The following is a 23,477-nucleotide window of genomic DNA, read 5'->3' on the forward strand; positions in this document are numbered from 1 at the left end:
AAATATGTCCCCATGATGGCACCATGATATAAACATGCTCTCAAGATGACACCATGATATAAATGTCCCCATGATGGCACCATGATATAAATATGTCCCCATGATGGCACCATGATATAAACATGCTCTCAAGATGGCACCATGATATAAACATGTCCCCAAGATGGCACCATGATATAAGCATGCTCTCAAGATGGCACCATGATTTAAACATGCTCTCAAGATGGCACCATGATATAAACATGCTCTCAAGATGGCACCATGATATAAACATGTCCCCAAGATGGCACCATGATATAAACATGCTCTCAAGATGACACCGTGATATAAACATGCTACCAAGATGACACCATGATATAAACATGCTCTCAAGATGACACCATGATATAAACATGCTCTCAAGATGACACCATGATATAAACATGTCCCCAAGATGGCACCATGATATAAACATGCCCCCAAGATGAAACCATGGACCCATGCTATGACATGCTGTCATCCTTTCAGTTAGTGCTGTAATTCTTTATAACTTAATCCTTTGAGTGTTAGCTTAATGCATCACCGTTCCATATACTCTTATCTCCAGCTGTGACGGTCATTCCGTACAAAGGACTGTGTGTCACACACGTACACGTTAGGGCTGCAGGTTTTATTGACTGGGTCTAGATATTGGTGCTTTGTCTGTCACAGATCCGCCATGCTGCTGCCAACGTGCTGAGGGAGTGTTGGCTGCTGCACCGCACCAACCTGACCAAGGGCAACAGTGGAGAGCACCGCAGACACCAGAGGTGCCTACTGGAGGCCATCAGAGTGTAAGTCCTCATCACAGTCTAACCTTTGTATTTCAGATGGGAGTGGGCCATCAGTTTGTCCACTACTGTATGCATCTTCTTCAGGTTTCTGGGACACAACTCATCTAGACTAGATTTGTTCTGCAGAAACACTGGAGAACAGAAGAATAGCAATACATTTAGAGACCGTTCAGAACACTATGCCGTCTAAAGTGTGTGTGTGTGTGTGTGTGTGTGTGTGTGTGTGTGTGTGTGTGTGTGTGTGTGTGTGTGTGCTGGTTTTATGGTTCAAAATTTCTTTGTCAACACTGAACTGAGTCTATTTTGTTTGGATGCTATGGTCCAGCAAAACAAGTTTGGTACTCCACCCCCTTGGTAAAAGATTAGGCAACTATGTAAAATTGAGACTTTAGACATCAATCAAATGGATACACTGACAATAGTAAAGTTTGAGTTTAGAATAGAGTAAGCATACAACATAGTCTCACTTTCAGAAAAGCTCTCGTGACTAAAATAACTGGACAATGGTCATCTCACAAACAGTGAAACATTTATTTAACAGAATTCAGAAGAAGGAACTTCCATCACGTGAAGTCAAATCACAACTAAGAAACACCGGAAAAGTTAACAAAAAAAACTGCTTGTGTTTGACAAAAAAAATAAATCTGAATGACAGCTCCTTCTCCATAATAGCACTTGGGAACTTTGACATCCTCTGCCTGCTTCCTCATGTCTACTTGTATTGTTGTTCATCCATGTTGTTTGACAATGTATTCTAGTCTTCCTGCTAATAACAAGTGGAGTGAGGTGTGGGAATGCCTGACCTCTTTCACAGGAGCTCCTAATAAATAGGAAACTAGGAAGCTTAAACATGTGAATGTGTGAGTTATTATCAGGCAGCAGGACTTCATAATAGTGTGTGTGTGTGTGTGTGTGTGTGTGTGTGTGTGTGTGTGTGTGTGTGTGTGTGTGTGTGTGTGTGTGTGTGTGTGTGTGTGTGTCCGTGTGTCCGTGTGTGTGTGTGTTGTGCTGGTTTTATGGGTTATTAACTCTTTGTCAACACCATAGCTGAGTCTATTTTGTTTGGATGCTACGGTCCAGCAAAACAAGTTTGGTACTCCACCCCCTTGGTAAAAGATTAGGCCACTATGTAAAATCGACTTTAGACATCAATCAAATGGATACACTGACAACAGTACAGTTTGAATTTAGAATCGAGTAAAGATAAAACATAGTCTCACTCTCACAAAAGCTCTCGTGACTAAAAGAACTGGACAATGGTCATCTCACAAACAGTGAAACATTTATTTAACAGAATTCAGAAGAAGGAACTTCCATCACGTGAAGTCAAATCACAACAGCTCCTTCTCCATAATAGCATTTGGGAACTTTGACATCTTCTGCCTGCTTCCTCATGTCTACTTTCATTCTTGTTCATCCATGTTGTTTGACAATGTATCCTAGCCTTCCTGCTAATAACAAGTGGAGTGAGGTGTGGGATTGCCTGACCTCTTTCACGGGAGATCCTAACAAATAGGAAACTAGGAAGCTTCGACGTGTGAATGTGTGAGTCATTATCAGGCAGCAGGACTTCATAATAGTGTGTGTGTGTCCATGTGTGTGTATGTGTGTGGGAGAGAGAGAGTATGCCCGTAAGGGTGGAGGGGTTACATTTCCTGTTGTACAGTTAGCAGACCCACTATAAATACATGGTGGAAAGAAAGCATGTGGAGGAACTTCCAGCACCTTGGAATGGAGACAGAGCCAAACAGTTAAGAGACTATTTAGAGACTAATTTTGTTTTTACTTTTTCACGCTTTTATGCATCGGTTCTTTGGCTCTGGCATCCCCACTAGGACATTTTAGTGCACGGGTGCTTGATGGAAGTTCCCTGTAATATTGGTTTCTGTTTTTCTGGGGCAGTTCTGGTTTCATCCAACTTAGAATCAAAATGTAAACGTTGATAACGTTGGAGCAACAGACAAAGCAGGGCTCCTGGATGTTGAGTTATTGACCGTATCTAAGAGCCAAACATGGTAAACTTAAAGGGTCAACCTGCAGTTGCTACATCCATTTTTGAACTTATAAATGAATGATATGTAGGGAAGACTGGGGTTGGTTGTCTCACAGGTTGGTTGTCACAGTGCTAATTACTCCCAATGTCAATGGTGCTGTGTAATACACTGTATATTTAAAGTTAAAATGTGTGATTTCTTTGAAAGAACTCATCCACCTGGTCAATTTATGTCAGCATGACAAAACATTGAGGTGAGGGGAATTTGTGTTTTTCATAGGTGAAAGTTTTAAAAAATGATTTTATAAAAGGTGTTTTCTTTGTAAATGCTTGAATTATGGGAGTATCCATGAACAATTATGCTTGTTGAAAATAGGAAAGGGAGAGCTATATTTCAAACATATTTATGAGTTCCTAGGTCAAGTCATGTGATAACTGTTGGGTATGGTTGTATTAAGTAGGTTGTCACTATCAGCTGATATCTATTATAAAATCCCAAGCTCTTTTGTGCTTGTGATATAAAGAGCTCCCTTCGTTGTCTCTCTCCCTTCGTTGTCATTTCTAACACACAGAAAAAGTATTTGTACCTTAAATGATATTATGGGCAGAAAAAAACATTTTCATTGAAGTTCATGCGTCATTTCTGACAAAACCTTTTGATATCGCCAATCATTTCAATGACTGGTTAAGTGGACAAACTGAGAAGTGAAATGACAAAATTGAACAGTGAACCATCATATTATTGTATTGAAGATCTAATTATGAAAGAGAATGATTGCTTTGAATTTGGTCAAGTTTGTGTGGAAGAGGTGGAACAACTATTGGTTTCCATCAAAAAGGATAAGCCACCAGGTATAGACAACCTAGATGGGAAACTATTGAAAATGGTATCAGACGGTATTGCCACCCCTATTTGCCATGTCTTTAACCAAAGCCTAAAGGAGTGTGTGTCCACAGGCGTGGAAGGAAGCTAAAGTAGTTCCAGTACCTAAAAATAGTAAAGCAACCTTTGCTGGCTGTAACAGCCACCCAATCAGATTGATGCCCGTTCTTAGTAAACGGATGGATAAAATTGTTTAAACAAATACAATGCTATTTTTCAAAGAACAAGTTAACTACTGACTTTCAGTGTGCATATAGGGAAGGGCACTCAATTTTGCACTGACTAAGATGACTGATGATTGGCTAAAATAAATGGATAGTAAGATGATAGTTGGAGTTGTATTGTTAGATTTCAGTGCAGCCTTTGATGTTATTGATCATAATTCATATTGCCATCACTTGCCATCACATGGTTGGAAAGTTACTAATCAAATAGAACTCAGAGAGTATTCTTTAATGGAAGCTTCTCTAACATCAGATATGTACAGCGCGGTATCCATCATGGCAGTTGCCTTGGGCCGTTAAAATTCTCTATTGCTTACAAGAATGCACACTATACACATCATCACCTACAACCAGTGAGCTCACTGAGACTCTTAGCAAGGAGTTACAGTCAGAATGGGTAATTAATAATAAACTGGCCTTAAATGCATCTAAAACAAAAAGCATTATATTTGGTTAAACCATTCTCTTAGACCTAAACCTCAAATGGATTTGTGCGTAAAGATTGTGACCATTGAACAAGTTGAAGAAGCTAAACTCCTAGGAGTAACATTGGATGGTCTGTTATCAAGTCATATTGACAAAGTTGTTATAAAAAGATGTTCTGCGTTTTTGACACAAAGATCAACTGTACTAGTTGTTCTGGCTCTGATCTTGTCCAGTCTTGATTACTGTTCGGTGATATGGTCAGGAAATTGACTACTTCTTTTTAAGTTTTTTTAAGAAAGGTGTGTGTTACAATATGCCTAACCACTTGTATAATCTCTTTGCATACACTTGAAAAAGACACATTCCCCACCAGACACGCCATTATGGGTTTTCTTCACGGTACCCAAACCAAAAACAGATTTTATGCGTTGCTTAGTTATGTATAGCGTCATGTCATCATGGAATGCTCTGCCACCATTAATAATAAACATACAGTACTGTGTCACAGCGCCTCTCCCCTTTCTAAAGATCTGATTTAACTGTACCGTATATAAGAATATGAATATACACTGAGTATACAAACATTAAGAACACCTGCTCTTTCCATGGCATAAACTGACCAGGTGAATCCAGTTGAAAGCTATGATCCCTTATTGATGTCAATTGTTTAATCCACTTCAATCGGTATAGATGAAGGGGAGGAGACAGGTTAAAGAAGGATTTTTAACCTTGATACAATTAAGACATGGATGTGTGCCATTCAGAAGGTGAATGGGCAAGATAAAAGGTTTAAGTGCCTTTGAACAGGGTATGGTAGTAGGTGCCAGATACATCAGTTTGTGTCAAGAACTGCAGCGCTGCTGGGTTTTTCACGCTCAACAGTTTCCCTTGGGTATCAAGAATGGTCCACCACACAAAGGACATCCAGCCAACTTGACACAAGTGTGGGAAGTACTGGAGTCAACATGGGCCAGAATCCCTGTGGAACGCTTTCGATACCTTGTAGAGTCCATGCACGGACAAATTGAGGTGGTCCCTCAGGTAACTGTTCTGTACTTTGTCATGTATTTGTAAATTTTATGTGGACCTCAGGAAGAGTAGCTGCTGCATGTGCAGTAGCTAATGGGGATCCTAATGAACTAAAGTACACACTTACAGTGCCTTGTGAAAGTATTCGGCCCCCTTGAACTTTGCGACCTCTTGCCACATTTCAGGCTTCAAACATAAAGATATAAAACTGTATTTTTTTGTGAAGAATCAACAACAAGTGGGACACAATCATGAAGTGGAACGACATTTATTGGATATTTCAAACTTTTTTAACAAATCAAAAACTGAAAAATTGGGCGTGCAAAATTATTCAGCCCCCTTTAGTTAATACTTTGTAGCGCCACCTTTTGCTGCGATTACAGCTGTAAGTCGCTTGGGGTATGTCTCTATCAGTTTTGCACATCGAGAGACTGACATTTTTTCCCATTCCTCCTTGCAAAACAGCTTGAGCTCAGTGAGGTTGGATGGAGAGCATTTGTGAACAGCAGTTTTCAGTTCTTTCCACAGATTCTCGATTGGATTCAGGTCTGGACTTTGACTTGGCCATTCTAACACCTGGATATGTTTATTTTTGAACCATTCCATTGTAGATTTTGCTTTATGTTTTGGATCATTGTCTTGTTGGAAGACAAATCTCCGTCCCAGTCTCAGGTCATTTGCAGACTCCATCAGGTTTTCTTCCAGAATGGTCTTGTATTTGGCTCCATCCATCTTCCCATCAATTTTAACCATCTTCCCTGTCCCTGCTGAAGAAAAGCAGGCCCAAACCATGATGCTGCCACCACCATGTTTGACAGTGGGGATGGTGTGTTCAAGGTGATGAGCTGTGTTGCTTTTACGCCAAACATAACGTTTTGCATTGTTGCCAAAAAGTTCAATTTTGGTTTCATCTGACCAGAGCACCTTCTTCCACATGTTTGGTGTGTCTGCCAGGTGGCTTGTGGCAAACTTTAAACGACACTTTTTATGGATATCTTTAAGAAATGGCTTTCTTCTTGCCACTCTTCCATAAAGGCCAGATTTGTGCAATATACGACTGATTGTTGTCCTATGGACAGAGTCTCCCACCTCAGCTGTAGATCTCTGCAGTTCATCCAGAGTGATCATGGGCCTCTTGGCTGCATCTCTGATCAGTTTTCTCCTTGTATGAGCTGAAAGTTTAGAGGGACGGCCAGGTCTTGGTAGATTTGCAGTGGTCTGATACTCCTTCCATTTCAATATTATCGCTTGCACAGTGCTCCTTGGGATGTTTAAAGCTTGGGAAATCTTTTTGTATCCAAATCCGGCTTTAAACTTCTTCAACAACAGTATCTCGGACCTGCCTGGTGTGTTCCTTGTTCTTCATGATGCTCTCTGCGCTTTTAACGGACCTCTGAGACTATCACAGTGCAGGTGCATTTATACGGAGACTTGATTACACACAGGTGGATTGTATTTACATTTACATTTACATTTAAGTCATTTAGCAGACGCTCTTATCCAGAGCGACTTACAAATTGGTGAATTCACCTTCTGACATCCAGTGGAACAGCCACTTTACAATAGTGCATCTAAATCATTAAGGGGGGGGGGGTATTTATCATCATTAGTCATTTAGGTCAACATTGGATCATTCAGAGATCCTCACTGAACTTCTGGAGAGAGTTTGCTGCACTGAAAGTAAAAGGGGCTGAATAATTTTGCACGACCAATTTTTCTGTTTTTGATTTGTTAAAAAAGTTTGAAATATCCAATAAATGTCGTTCCACTTCATGATTGTGTCCCACTTGTTGTTGATTCTTCATAAAAAAATACAGTTTTATATCTTTATGTTTGAAGCCTGAAATGTGGCAAAAGGTCGCAAAGTTCAAGGGGGCCGAATACTTTCGCAAGGCACTGTACATACACATTTACTCAGAATGTCATATGTTATTCTCACAACATAAAATTCTGAATTTTGACAGGAATATCGTTCAATCAAGGAAAGGCTATTTGTTAGACTGTATGCTATACTGCTTAATTTCCTGTTTGAAAATTAATAAATTACTAGCAAACATTGTATCCAACCCCGCGATGGGGCTGGATGTCACAAGTGGACAGAGTGTGTTTGATTGCTTAGAACTCCATGTTAGAATAAATATGAGGATAAAAAGGGTCCCCATTTCAACTGAAGACCTTGGTCTTTCTCTGAACATTAAAAAATAATCTTGTAAGATATACTAGTGCTGAGAAATACACACAAGAGTACAACTTGTGACAACCAACCCTGGTCTCCCCTACCCATTGATTCTTGAAGAGTATGACTTAGAAATACTCATCAGTTTAGTTCAACTGTTGTGCCTCATCAGAACCCAAAATATAAGCTTGTTCTACTCCAATGTTTTTAAACAATGTAAATGTAAACAAACACTATATAGCCTCAAAACATAGTTAAAACTATAATTTTGATAGCATGGATGGTCAGTTCTTGCATCCATAGCTCTGTCTATGAATTGAGTGGTTTCATTTCTCCAGTTCCATCCCTTAGCTTTTTACAGAAACAGGGGCAGGGAGGATGCTATGTTATTGTTTCTATTGCTGATTGCCGCTTTAAGCCTGAAGCAACTGTTTATTATGTACCTCAGCTATTCTCAAAGCCAAGGGATTGTGTAATTGTTAGTGTAAGGGGTGTTGTGTTTGTTCAGTGAAGGGGACCCTCTACAGTGCACACACTACCCAATCAGATTTATATACATACTGTAATGTGTACTAGTGGTAGTGAAGACTGTTTTTTACTTCAGGCCCAGGCATTTATTTAAGGTCACTATCACACTGTTATCATACTAAGATGTTGCTATGCCCTTTGTCTGTTTTGGACAGATTCCGGCACCTGCGCCTCAAACAAAGGAAGCTGAGAGATTACGCCAGTGAGATGGTCGACCTGCCCAAGGTAAACCAACCACACAGTAGGCTAGAACAACTCACGGCAGAGCTGTGTCAACATGTTTGACACACACACACACACACACACACACACACACACACACACACACTCACACTCACACACACACACACACACACACACACACACACACACACACACACACTCACACGATAACCCAGATCCAGGTAATAACCACACTCTTACACAGACCATTATCCAGTATATTAAAGTTGCTGTGTAATTTATTAATAGGTGTTGAGACACATAAAATGTCCGTAAAAGACACATAAAACTCTATAAAACGACCATGAGGTTCAGCGGAAGGTTCAAGTCACTCTGTGATGTAATCCTAGACTCAGAGCTTTTTACCTAATGGGCAGTATAACTGGCAAAGAATGCACAATTAAAGAAAGTGGCTGTAGTTAATGGGTTGTGAGCGTTTTTATTAATGAAATTGATTGATATATTTGTGCAAGTCCAGCTCATATGTATATCAAACACAGTAGCCAATTTATGAGAAAGAAACGGTCACAGGAAACAGTTTTTAGGAGGAAGATACAGTGCCTTGCGAAAGTATTCGGCCCCCTTGAACTTTGTGACCTTTTGCCACATTTCAGGCTTCAAACATAAAGATATAAAACTGTATTTTTTTGTGAAGAATCAACAAGTGGGACACAATCATGAAGTGGAACAACATTTATTGGATATTTCAAACTTTTTTAACAAATCAAAAACTGAAAAATTGGGCGTGCAAAATTATTCAGCCCCCTTTAGTTAATACTTTGTAGCGCCACCTTTTGCTGCGATTACAGCTGTAAGTCACTTGGGGTATGTCTCTATCAGTTTTGCACATCGAGAGACTGACATTTTTTCCCATTCCTCCTTGCAAAACAGCTCGAGCTCAGTGAGGTTGGATGGAGAGCATTTGTGAACAGCAGTTTTCAGTTCTTTCCACAGATTCTCGATTGGATTCAGGTCTGGACTTTGACTTGGCCATTCTAACACCTGGATATGTTTATATTTGAACCATTCCATTGTAGATTTTGCTTTATGTTTTGGATCATTGTCTTGTTGGAAGACAAACCTCCATCCCAGTCTCAGGTCTTTTGCAGACTCCATCAGGTTTTCTTCCAGAATGGTCCTGTATTTGACTCCATCCATCTTCCCATCAATTTTAACCATCTTCCCTGTCCCTGCTGAAGAAAAGCAGGCCCAAACCATGATGCTGCCACCACCATGTTTGACAGTGGGGATGGTGTGTTCAAGGTGATGAGCTGTGTTGCTTTTACGCCAAACATAACGTTTTGCATTGTTGCCAAAAAGTTCAATTTTGGTTTCATCTGACCAGAGCACCTTCTTCCACATGTTTGGTGTGTCTGCCAGGTGGCTTGTGGCAAACTTTAAACGACACTTTTTATGGATATCTTTAAGAAATGGCTTTCTTCTTGCCACTCTTCCATAAAGGCCAGATTTGTGCAATATACGACTGATTGTTGTCCTATGGACAGAGTCTCCCACCTCAGCTGTAGATCTCTGCAGTTCATCCAGAGTGATCATGAGCCTCTTGGCTGCATCTCTGATCAGTCTTCTTGTATGAGCTGAAAGTTTAGAGGGACGGCCAGGTCTTGGTAGATTTGCAGTGGTCTGATACTCCTTCCATTTCAATATTATCGCTTGCACAGTGCTCCTTGGGATGTTTAAAGCTTGGGAAATCTTTTTGTATCCAAATCCGGCTTTAAACTTCTTCACAACAGTATCTCAGACCTGCCTGGTGTGTTCCTTGTTCTTCATGATGCTCTCTGCGCTTTTAACGGACCTCTGAGACTATCACAGTGCAGGTGCATTTATATGGAGACTTGATTACACACAGGTGGATTGTATTTATCATAATTAGTCATTTAGGTCAACATTGGATCATTCAGAGATCCTCACTGAACTTCTGGAGAGAGTTTGCTGCACTGAAAGTAAAGGGGCTGAATAATTTTGCACGCCCAATTTTTCAGTTTTTGATTTGTTAAAAAAGTTTGAAATATCCAATAAATGCTGTTCCACTTCATGATTGTGTCCCACTTGTTGTTGATTCTTCACAAAAAAATACAGTTTTATATCTTTATGTTTGAAGCCTGAAATTTGGCAAAAGGTCGCAAAGTTCAAGTGGGGCGAATACTTTCGCAAGGCACTGTATGTACATGTGACGTATGTAGTTCCCCTCAATGTTATAACTACCCTAGGGAGTTGTTTCCCCCAAGATAGTTGCCACTGTCACCCTCAGCTAATCTGGGGTTAAGTCTGGGTTTATCTGAATTCCATGTCTGGATTTTGTTAGGCATGCTTGTGTTGTTATGACAAATAACTATAAGAAGCACAAAACAACAAGCATTGGATGAATGGATTAATTGTCTGTATGATTGTTTGTTTGGTTGATTGATGGTGAACATATGCAGATTATCATGTTTAGTTGTTTGTTTGGTTGGTTGGTTGGTTGATTGATGGTGAACAGATGATCATGTTTAGTTGTTTGTTTGTTTGTTTGGTTGGTTGGTTGGTTGGTTGGTTGGTTGGTTGGTTGATTGATGATCATGTTTGGTTGTTTGTTTGTTTGGTTGATGGTGAACAGATGCAGATGATCATGCTTGTTTATTTGGTTGGTTGGTTAATTGATTGTGAACAGATGCAGATGATCATGTTTGGTTGGATGATTGATGGTGAACAGGTGCAGATGATCATGCTTGTTTATTTGGTTGGTTGGTTAATTGATGGTGAACAGATGCAGATGATCATGTTTGTTTATTTGGTTGGTTGGTTAATTGATGTTGAACAGATGCAGATGATCATGTTTGGTTGGTTGATTGATAGTGAACAGATGCAGATGATCATGTTTGGTTGGATGATTGATGGTGAACAGATGCAGATGATCATGTTTGTTTGTTTGTTTGTTTGTTTGGTTGGTTGATTGATGGTGAACAGATGCAGATGATTATGTGTGACTTGAGTGCCAACTGGAACAACTCTTACCGGGAGCTGGAGCAGCGCATCATCTCCATGGAGCAGAAGTTAGATGAGCTGGGCCACTGCTTCCAACAGACCTCTGAGCTGCTGGTACAGGCCCTGCGCTACCGCAACCCTGAAATCAGGTACAGCTAACACAACCCCAACCCTGAGATCAGGTACAGCTAACACAACCCTGAGGTCAGGTACAACTAACACAACACCAACCTAGAGATCAGGTACAGCTAACACAACCCTGAGGTCAGGTACAACTGACACAACACCAACCCTGAGATCAGGTATAGCTAACACAACCCCAACCCTGAGATCAGGTATAGCTAACACAACCCCAACCCTGAGATCAGGTATAGCTAACACAACCCCAACCCTGAGATCAGGTACAGCTAACACAACCCCAACCCTGAGATCAGGTACAGCTAACACAACCCCAACCCTGAGATCAGGGACAGCTAACACAACCACAACCCTGAGATCAGGTACAGCTAACACAACCACAACCCTGGGATCAGGTACAGCTAACTCATCCCTGAGATCAGGTACAGCTAACACAACCCCAACCTTGAGGTCAGGTACAGCTAACACAACCCTGAGGACAGGTACAGCTAACACAACCCCAAGATCAAGTATAGCTAACAGAACCCCAACCCTGAGATCAGGTACAGCTAACACAACCCCAAGATCAAGTATAGCTAACAGAACCCCAACCCTGAGATCAGGTATAGCTAACACAACCCCAACCCTGAGATCAGGTATAGCTAACACAACCCCAACCCTGAGATCAGGTACAGCTAACACAACCCCAACCCTGAGATCAGGTATAGCTAACACAACCCCAACCCTGAGATCAGGTACAGCTAACACAACCCCAACCCTGAGATCAGGTATAGCTAACACAACCCCAACCCTGAGATCAGGTACAGCTAACACAACCCAACCCTGAGATCAGGTACAACTAACACAACCCCAAACCCTGAGATCAGGTACAGCTAACACAACCCTGAGATCAGGTACAACAACAAACCCCAACCCTGAGATCAGGTATAGCTAACACAACCCCAACCCTGAGATCAGGTATAGCTAACACAACCCCAACCCTGAGATCAGATACAGCTAACACAACCCTGAGATCAGGTACAACTAACACAACCCCAACCCTGAGATCAGGTATAGCTAACACAACCCCAACCCTGAGATCAGGTACAGCTAACACAACCCCAACCCTGAGATCAGGTACAGCTAACACAACCCCAACCCTGAGATCAGGTACAGCTAACTCATCCCTGAGATCAGGTATAGCTAACAGTATATAGCTAACCCAAGGTATAGCTAACACAACCCCAACCCTGAGATCAGGCACAGCTAGCACAACCCCAACCCTGAGATCAGGTATAGCTAACCCTGAGATCAGGTATAGCTAACACAACCCCAACCCTAAAATCAGGTAGGGCTTGGTCGGTAGGGATGTCCTTGTCTCATCGTGCACCAGCGACTCGGGCCGGGCGCAGTGCGTGCTAGCCAAGGTTGTGTGCTAGCCAAGGTGCACGGTGTTTCCTCCGACACATTGGTGCGGCTGGCTTCCGGGTTGGATGCGCACTGTGTTAAGAAGCAACCCCAACCCTGAGATCAGGTATAGCTAACACAACCCCAATCCTGAGATCAGGTGTAGTTAACACAATCCCAACCCTGAGATCAGGTATAGCTAACACAACCCCAATCCTGAGATCAGGTGTAGTTAACACAATCCCAACCCTGAGATCAGGTATAGCTAACACAACCCCAATCCTGAGATCAGGTGTAGTTAACACAATCCCAACCCTGAGATCAGGTATAGCTAACACAACCCCAACCCTGAGAGCAGGTGTAGTTAACACAATCCCAACCCTGAGATCAGGTACAGCTTACACAACCCCAACCCTGAAATCAGGTATAGCTAACACAACCCAACCCTGAAATCAGGTATAGCTAACACAACCCCAACCCTGAAATCAGGTATAGCTAACACAACCCCAATATCAGGTATAGCTAACACAACCCCAACCCTGAGATCAGGTACAGCTAGCACAATCCCAACCCTGAGATCAGGTACAGATAACACAACCACAAGATCAGGTATAGCTAACACAACCCCAACCCTGAGATCAGATATAGCTAACACAACCCCAACCCTGAGATCAGATATAGCTAACACAACCCCAACCCTGAGAAAAGGTATAGCTAACACAACCCCAACCCTGAGAAAAGGTATATCTAACACAACCCCAACCCTGAGATCAGGTACAGCTAACACAACCACAACCCTGAGATCAGGTATAGCTAACACAACCCAACCCTGAGATCAGGTATAGCTAACACAACCCAACCCTGAGATCAGGTCCAGCTAACATACCCCAACCCTGAGATCAGGTACAGATAACACAACCCCAAGATCAGGTATAGCTAACACAACCCCAATCCTGAGAAAAGGTATAGCTAACACAACCCCAACCCTGAGATCAGGTATAGCTAACACAACCCCAACCCTGAGATCAGGTATAGCTAACACAACCCCAACCCTGAGATCAGGTACAGCTAACACAACCACAACCCTGAGATCAGGTACAGCTAACATAACCCCAACTCTAAGATCAGGTACAGCTAACACAACCCCAATATCAGGTATAGCTAACACAACCCCAATCCCGAGAAAAGGTATAGCTAACACAACCCCAACCCTGAGATCAGGTATAGCTAACACAACCCCAACCCTGAGATCAGGTATAGCTAGAGATCAGGTACAGCTAACACAACCACAACCCTGAGATCAGGTACCCAACATAACCCCAACCCTAAGATCAGGTACAGCTAACACAACCCCAATATCAGGTATAGCTAACACAACCCCAACCCTGAGATCAGGTATAGCTAACACAACCCCAACCCTGAGATCAGGTACAGCTAACACAACCCAACCCTGAGATCAGGTATAGCCACAACCCAACCCTGAGATCAGGTATAGCTAACACAACCCAACCCTGAGATCAGGTATAGCTAACACAACCCCAACCCTGAGATCAGGTGTAGCTAACACAACCCCAACCCTGAGATCAGGTATAGCTAACACAACCCCAACCCTGAGATCAGGTATAACACAACCCCAACCCTGAGATCAGGTAACAAACAACCCCAACCCTGAGATCCCTGAGATCAGGTACAGCTAACACAACCACAACCCTGAGATCAGATCAACTCTAAGGTAACACAACCCCAATATCAGGTATAGCTAACACAACCCCAATCCCGAGAAAAGGTATAGCTAACACAACCCCAACCCTGAGATCAGGTATAGCTAACACAACCCCAACCCTGAGATCAGGTATAGCTAACACAACCCCAACCCTGAGATCAGGTACAGCTAACACAACCACAACCCTGAGATCAGGTACAGCTAACATAACCCCAACCCTAAGATCAGGTACAGCTAACACAACCCCAATATCAGGTATAGCTAACACAACCCCAACCCTGAGATCAGGTATAGCTAACACAACCCCAACCCTGAGATCAGGTACAGCTAACACAACCACAACCCTGAGATCAGGTATAGCTAACACAACCCAACCGTGAGATCAGGTATAGCTAACACAACCCAACCCTGAGATCAGGTATAGCTACACAACCCCAACCCTGAGATCAGGTGTAGCTAACACAACCCCAACCCTGAGATCAGGTATAGCTAACACAACCCCAACCCTGAGATCAGGTATAGCTAACACAACCCCAACCCTGAGATCAGGTATAGCTAACACAACCCCAACCCTGAGATCAGGTATAGCTAACACACCCCAACCCTGAGATCAGGTGTAGCTAACACAACCCCAACCCTGAGATCAGGTATAGCAAACACAACCCCAACCCTGAGATCAGGTATAGCTAACACAACCACATCACATACTGTATATCAGCTACAGTTAACCCAACCACAATCCAACCAAGTGCTAACAGTCAGTATCTGGACAATATGTGTGAAATGCTTGATAATGTATATGATATCAACAGAGAGGTATATTTTCTAGGTGACCTAAATATTGACAGGCTTTCACCAAGCTGTCCACTCAAGAAAAAGCCTCAAACTATAACAAGTGCACGCAAGCTGGTTCAGGTTATCAATCAACCTAACACTGTATTTACAAACAGCATAGGAATGATATTATCCACATGTATTGATCACATCTTTACTAATGCTGCAGAAATCTACACATCCATCAGATATAGTGATCATAATATAGAAGCTACATGTAGGAAAACCAAAATTCCAAAGGCTGGGCCTAATATAGTGCATAAGAGATCATACCAAGGTTTTGTAGTGACTCCTATGATGAAGATGTAAATAATATTATCTGGTTTGTCGTGTGCAATGAGGAGCAATCTGATGTTGCACTTGATGAATTTCTGAAATTGCTTATTCCACTTACAGTGGCTTGCGAAAGTTTTCACCCCCCCTTGGCATTTTTCCTATTGCCAAGTTGCCTTACAACCTGGAATTAAAATGTATTCTTGGGGGGTTTGTATCATTTGATTTACACAACATGCCTACAACTTTGAAGATGCAAAATATTTTTTACCGTGAAACAAACAAGAAATAAGACAAAAACAACAGAAACTTTAAGTCATACCACAGATTCTCAATTTGATTGAGGTCTGGGCTTTGACTAGGCGATTCCAAGACATTTAATTGTTTCCCCTTAAACCACTCAAGTGTTGCTTTAGCAGTATGCTTAGGGTCATTGTCCTGCTGGAAGGTGAACCTCCATCCCAGTCTCAAATCTCTGGAAGACTGAAACAGGTTTCCCTCAAGGATTTCCCTGTATTTAGCACCATCCATCATTCCTTCAAATCTTACCAGTTTCCCACTCCCTGCCGATGAAAAACATCCCCACTGCATGATGCTGCCACCACCATGCTTCCCTGTGGGGATGTGGTTCTCAGAGTGATGATAAGTGTTGGTTTTGCGCCCGACATAGCATTTTCCTTGATGTCCAAAAAGCTCAATTTGAGTCTCATCTGACCAGAGTACCTTCTTCCATATGTTTGGGGAGCCTCCCACATGCCTTTTGGCGAACACCCATTTTTTTCTTTTTCTGGCCACTCTTCCGTAAAGCCCAGGTCTGTGGAGTGTGCGGCTTAAGGTGGTCCCATGGACAGATACTCCAATCTCTGCTGTGGAGCTTTGCAACTCCTTCAGGGATATCTTTGGTATCTTTGTTGCCTCCTTGATTAATGCCCTCCTTGCCTGGTCTGGGAGTTTTGGCGGGTGGCCCTCTCTTGGCAGGTTTGTTGTGGTGCCATATTCTTTCCATTTTTTAATAATGGATTTAATGGTGCTCTGTAGGATGTTCAAAGGTTCTGATATTTTTTTATAACCCAACCCTGATCTGTACGTCACAACTTTGTCCCTGACCTGTTTGGAGAGCTCCCTGGGCTTCATGGTGCCGCTTGCTTGGTGGTGCCCCTTTCAGAACAAGTGTAGATATACTGAGATCATATGGCAGATCATGTGACACTTAGATTGCACATAGGTGGACTTTATTTAACTAATTATGTTACTTCTGAAGGTAATTGGTTGCACCAGATCATATTTATGGGCTTCATAGCAATGGGTGAATACATATGTACGCACCACTTTTCTACTTTTTCTTTTTTAGAACGTTTTGAAATAAGTAAAAAAAAATATTTCACTTCACCAATTTGGACTATTTTGTGTATGCCCATTACATGGAATTCAAATAAAAATCGATTTAAATTACAGGTTGTAATGCAACAAAATATGAATACTTTTGCAAGGCACTATACTAATAAGCATGCACCCATTAGGAAAATGAATGTAAAAACTGTTAAATCCCCGGTTGAGAGGGATGAGGCAAAAGGAATGGCAAATAAGTTTGGGTGCACAGCCGATTGGCAAACTTACTGTATATTGAGTATTGTTGTCATGTGTTGTCCAGTGTTTCTGCCATGATGTGTTGTTGTCTTCGGTCTCTCTTTATGTGGTGTTGTGTTGTCTCTCTTGTCGTGTGTTTTGTCCTATATTTTTATTTTTAATCCCAGCCTACGTCCCAGCAGGAGGCCTTTGGCCAGGCCGTCATTTGTTCTTAACTGACTTGCCTAATTAAATAAAGGTTAAATAAAATAAAAAGTTTTACTTAACGAAACAAAAACACAAAACAATGTACTATGAAACAAAGCTAAATGATATAAAGGATGATGGTGAAAGGCTTTGGAGCACCATAAATGACATTTTGGGCAAAAAGCTGAACTCAGCTCCATCCTTCATTGAATCAATTCATCACAAAACCCACTGATATTGCCAACTACTTTAATGGATTTTTCATGGCAAGATTAGCAATTGTAGGCATGACATGACAACAACAAACTCTGCACCTACACATCCACGCATAACTGACTAAATTATGAAGGACAAACAATTTAATTTTGAATTATGTAAAGTGAGTGTGGATGAGGTGAAAAAAGTATTGTTGTCTATCAACAATGACAAACCACCTGGGACTGACAGCTTGGATGGAAAATTACTGAGGATGATGGCGGACTATATTGCCACTCCTATTTGCCATCTCTTCAATCTAAGCCTACAGGAAAGTGTGTGCCCTCAGGCCAGGAGGGAAGCAAAAGTAATTATGATACCCAAGAATAGCAAAGCTCCCTTTACTGGTTCAAACAGCCAACCAGTCAACCTGCTACCAACCCTTAGTAAACTTTTGGAAAAAATTATGTTTGACCAGATATATGCTATTTCACAGTAAACATATTAACAACTGACTTTCATCACGCTTATGGGGAAAGGCATTCATCATGTACAGCAAATGACTGACGATTGGCTGATCATAAGAAAACTGTGGGAGCTGTTTTGTTTGACTTTTTTTTTCTTTTGACATTATCAATCATAATCTGTGGCTGTAATGTATGTGTTATGGCTTTACATCCTCTGCTATATTGTGGATTTATTATTACTTGTCTAACAGAACACAGAGGGTGTTCTTTAATGGAAGCCTCTCCTACATAAGGTAGAGTCAGGCATTCCCCAGGGCAGCTGTCTAGGCCCCTTACTTTTTAAAATCTTTACTAATGACCTGCCACTGGCACTGAGTAAAGCCTATGTGTCTATGTATGCTGAGGACTCAACATCATACAAATCAGCTACCACAGCAAGTGAAATCACTGCAACACATAACAAAGACTTGCTGTCAGTTTTAGAATGGGTGACAAGTAATAAGCTAGTAAATATTTCAAAAACTTAAAGCATTGTATATGGGACTAACCATTCACCAAACCCGAACTTAAATTTAATATTGTAATGAATAATGTGGAAATTGAGCAAATTGAGGAGACTAAACTGCTTTGTGTAATCCTGGATTATAAACTGTCATGGTAAAAACATATTGATGCAACGATAGCTAAAATGGGGAGAGGTCTGTGCGTAATAACACTCTGCTCGGCTTTCTTGACATCGCTACCAACAAAACAAGTCCTACAGGCCCTAGTTTTGTTGCAGCAGGACTACTGCACAGTCATATGGTAAAGTGCCACAAAGAGGACATTGGCAAATTAGTTTCCCCAGAACAGAGCAGCACGGCTGGTCCTTAAATGTACACAGACAGCTAACATCAATAGCATGCATGTCAATCTCTCCTGGCTCAAAGTAGAGGAGACATTGACTGCATCACTAGTACTAGTCTTTGTGCGAGGTAATGACATGATGAAAGCGCCAAGCAGCCTGTTCAAACGACTAGCACACAGCTCAGACACCCATGCATACCCCACAAGACATACCACTAGTGGTCTCTTCACAGTCCCCATGTCCAGAACAGACACCGATAAAGCCATGACTACATTGAACTCTATTCCACATCAAGTAACTCATGTAAGCAGTAAAAATCTGATTTGAAAAACAGATAAAACTACACCTTATGGAACAACCTGGACTGTAAAGAGATGCACACACAGACACACATACATTGTAATTGTAATTGTAACATTGTAATACATTATAATGTAGTTCCTCGGCATACACATCACAGACAAACTGAATTGGTCCACTCACACAGACAGCATCGTGAAGAAGGCGCAGCAGCGCCTCTTCAACCTCAGAAGGCTGAAAAAATTTGGCTTGTCACCAAAAGCACTCAAACTTCTACAGATGCACAATCGAGAGCATCCTGGCAGGCTGTATCACCGCCTGATACGGCAACTGCTCCGCCCACAACCGTAAGGCTCTCCAGAGGGTAGTGAGGTCTGCACAACGCATCACCGGGGGCAAACTACTTGCCCTCCAGGACACCTACACCACCCGATGTTACAGGAAGGCCATAAAGATTATCAAGGACATCAACCACCCGAGCCACTGCCTGTTCACCCCGCTATCATCCAGAAGGCGAGGTCAGTACAGGTGCATCAAAGCTGGGACCGAGAGACTGAAAAACAGCTTCTATCTCAAGGCCATCAGACTGTTAAACAGCCACCACTAACTTTGAGTGGCTGCTGCCAACACACTGACACTGACTCAACTCCAGCCACTTTAATAATGGGAATTGATGGGAAATGATGTAAATATATCACTAGCCACTTTAAACAATGCTACCTTATATAATGTTACTTACCCTACATTATTCATCTCATATGCATACGTATATACTGTACTCTATATCATCGACTGCATCCTTATGTAATACATGTATCACTAGCCACTTTAACTATGCCACTTTGTTTACATACTCATCTCATATGTATATACTGTACTCGATACCATCTACTGTATCTTGCCTATGCTGCTCTGTACCATCACTCATTCATATATCCTTATGTACATATTCTTTATCCCCTTACACTGTGTATAAGACAGTAGTTTAGGAATTGTTAGTTAGATTACTTGTTGGTTATTACTGCATTGTCGGAACTAGAAGCAGAAGCATTTTGCTACACTCGCATTAACATCTGCTAACCATGTGTATGTGACAAATAAAATTTGATTTGATTTTGAATGTTGTTGTATTGTGGTATTATACATTTTGTATTGTAGATACTGTATGTAGTGGTAGAGTAGTGGTGTAATAATGTGTTGTATGATGTAGAGTTGTATTTTTTTCGATGTTATTGCCTTAATCTTGTTTGGACCCCAAGAAGCGTAATGGGGATCCTTAATAAATACAAATACAGAACTCCTATCAGCTACAGCTAACACAACCACAACCGTTACTGTATATCAGGTATAGGTAAGACAACCACAATTCAAACACAACCCTGAGATTAGACCATTTCACAGCATAAGCAGTTTTTACAGTAGGCCTTAAAGGTGCAACACATAGGTTTTTTTAAATTGATTTTTTCCCAATGTAATTTCTGAAAATGTCCATAATATACCGTATCTGGCGCTAATTGTGGAATGATAGAGTTTCACAGTATTATTTATCCGCCAGTGTTGTGATTGGCTGTGACATTCACCTATTGATTTCTCCAGCCAGAGCGGCATCTGTTGTCAAAGCTGTTCTGACTTTGTGGCTGGCTGTTATCTAGTGGAAATCGCTCTGTCATTTCCTGGTTGCATTTTCCGTTTATGTGAGAAAACAAGCACTTAATAGTGTAAGGAAACATTGTACTAAATTGCTGTGAAATCGCTGAGAAATATATTATCAATAACAAAAAAATAATTGTTTTTACATCTGTTACTTTCGGTTTTGGTCCACCAGCTTTAAACAGCTATAAAAATGATATTTTTTTTATTATTGAAAATATATTTCACAGCGTTTAGATGGTACAATAACTCTCTACACTATTCAGTGCTTGTTTTCTCACATAAACTGAAGTGTCAACTCAATAACACATCCACAAAGTCAGAACAGCTTTCACAGTGTGACAACAGATGCTGCTCCGGCAGTAGAAATCAATAGGCAAATAACCCTGCCAATCACAACACTGGTGGGTAAGTAATAGTGTGAAACACTATCATTTCACTATTAGTGACAGAAATATTATGGACATTTTCTGACATTACAATGCAAAAAAAAGAAAAAAGTCTAGCACCTTTAACTTTCACAACAAAACTTGATATGAACATGCTTGAAAATAACCTGTACTGTAGATTCTAATTATTCTCTCTCTCTCTCTACAGGTGACTCGTGGCTGTGTGGTTGGGTGAACCACACTCGCTGCAGGCCTTTCAGAAAGACTAAAGATGGATGCTACCAGCCTTCTGGGAATCCTCTACCCCCCAAAGCTGCATTTAACATTTGACCTGCGGCACCACTTGGACTACTGCCAGGACCAAGGCTGGCATCGTCTTCTGACCCAGCGGCTGAATGGACCCTACACAAAGACTCAAAGTACTTGTAAAGACAAAAAAGAAAAAGGACTTAATTTTACTACAGCGGGGTCTGATATAGATGACTGGTGTATTTTTATCAGATGTGTTTAAATGTACAAAGTATTGCGTTAACAATCTCAAGAACTCCAGTAACACGGCCTCTGGTTCTGTAGCTTGTGTCATCTCAGAGGGAGGGGCTCTATGGGTTCACCCACTGATGGCTCTGTAAAGTATGTCCCCTAACTCCTGCTATTAGTGTTACAAGTTACATTGGAGGCTCCTAAACATAATGACTGGTTCCTATGGAACAAGAGGTTTAAACAGCGTTTTTAAATGTGAGGGAAATGTCTTTGAATGCCACTCAGTATTGACAGCCTCCCTCAAAGTGTCTTTCAATTATACCTTTTTCCACAAGTAAAACACAATGGTTATTCCACAATTTTTCCTAACAGGAAGTATAAAGCGGTGACATCCTCAGAGGCACCAGTGTATGAGACAACTGCCTTATTACTAGAGAGAGCTGCTGGTCTCTTATAAAATACACATCTCTGTTCTCTAACTGTTCTAATCCTCTCCATTTTGTTAGATTAGGAAATAAAACAATTTCTCTTCACACGGCCTCAGTCAGAGGGATAAACTGCTAGTCAGTTGCCATGACTCAACACTCAAACACTCCCTAAGGTACTGTGGAGTTACCAAAGTAGACTGAATTTAACAGAGACTCTTTTTGCATAAAGAACTAATCTAGACTGTTAAGGCCTGACATATATTGTTGTCTTAAGGATGATTGTATGGGGAAGCAGTCAGTTTACATAGTTAAGCTGTTCTCATAAAGATCAAGAGACAAGTGGCATAGCCTAATAAAGTACGCAGGCTGATATTTATTGGGACGACTCATGTACTGGAGGCAGTTCTGCAGAGTGGTCACTATCTGGCACAGCCACAGTCATAAAATCTGATTTTAAACCTAACCACACTGCTAAACATAATGCCTAACCAAAGTTTTGTTATCATGAATTTTTACAATATAGCAATTTTGACTTTGCAGCTGGCCCATCTAGCGGAAAACCGCTCAGTTCTGCCTCCAGGGCAAGACTCACGACAATAAACGTAAACCTGCATAAAGTACATGGAGACATTGCTCATTGTTATTCTAATTCTGATGTGATAGCTCCCCCCAGAGGATATGTACATGCATGACAATCACACACCAGTCATAGACATGAATGACTGTCAAATGACATCATATTCTTGGGTCTCTGTGGCAGCCGATGGAGAATACATTATCACAGTCTAAATACTTTTGAAATCTTTTACCAAACAATACTTGTGTGACATGGATTGTTTTGGACTAGTAACAGCCAAATTATACTTACTACACAGGTAGTATTAAAAGTGGCCAGTCTTTAAATGAGGGTGCATTTTTAGAACACAGCTGTCAATACATGTTACACTCAAGTGTGAATGGGGAAATATGGGTCAGTGGCACAGCATTGTCTTATTTGCATAATTTATGTTATTCACTTTGTTCTCCAGCCCCAATGGTAAGGCTGGTAATCTGGGGCATTACCAAATCAAGCACCTTGTGAGGACAACTATTCCCATGGTTGTATTTAAACTGGACTTTTGCATTTTCATAAACTGGAGTTAAGATATGTAATTCTTAAAAATATATATTTAGTTTTTTTTAGATTCTGCAAAAACAATGTGAAGTGAAACGTTTATAGGTTTTCTTTTGCCCATGATAAAACCATGCATTGTAAATACATTTACTGGTCTTCCTGACAATTAAAAGCCATTGGTGAATGGACGTTTTTGAATGAGTAT

At 41.2% G+C, this 23,477-nt stretch overlaps 1 protein-coding gene across 2 annotated transcripts in view; it reads left to right on the top strand.

Moving 5' to 3' along the window:
- The window catches only part of LOC135522004 (intermediate conductance calcium-activated potassium channel protein 4-like), a 52,036-nt gene extending 28,580 nt beyond the window's left edge, over nt 1-23,456 (top strand). Inside the window, exons 6-9 of one of the 2 annotated variants that reach the window (XM_064947867.1) lie at nt 691-812; nt 8,227-8,296; nt 11,258-11,424; nt 21,459-23,456. In XM_064947867.1, the coding sequence (XP_064803939.1) occupies nt 691-812; nt 8,227-8,296; nt 11,258-11,424; nt 21,459-21,462 (363 nt within the window). In that variant the 3' untranslated portion in view covers nt 21,463-23,456. Of the gene's footprint in view, nt 1-690; nt 813-8,226; nt 8,297-11,257; nt 11,425-21,458 lie in introns of those variants that run through there. The other variant, XM_064947868.1, reaches the window with a different exon arrangement.
- Nucleotides 23,457-23,477: the final 21 nt, after the last annotated feature.

This window comes from Oncorhynchus masou, chromosome 30, assembly GCF_036934945.1.
Source record: "Oncorhynchus masou masou isolate Uvic2021 chromosome 30, UVic_Omas_1.1, whole genome shotgun sequence".
Lineage (NCBI taxonomy): Eukaryota > Metazoa > Chordata > Actinopteri > Salmoniformes > Salmonidae > Oncorhynchus > Oncorhynchus masou.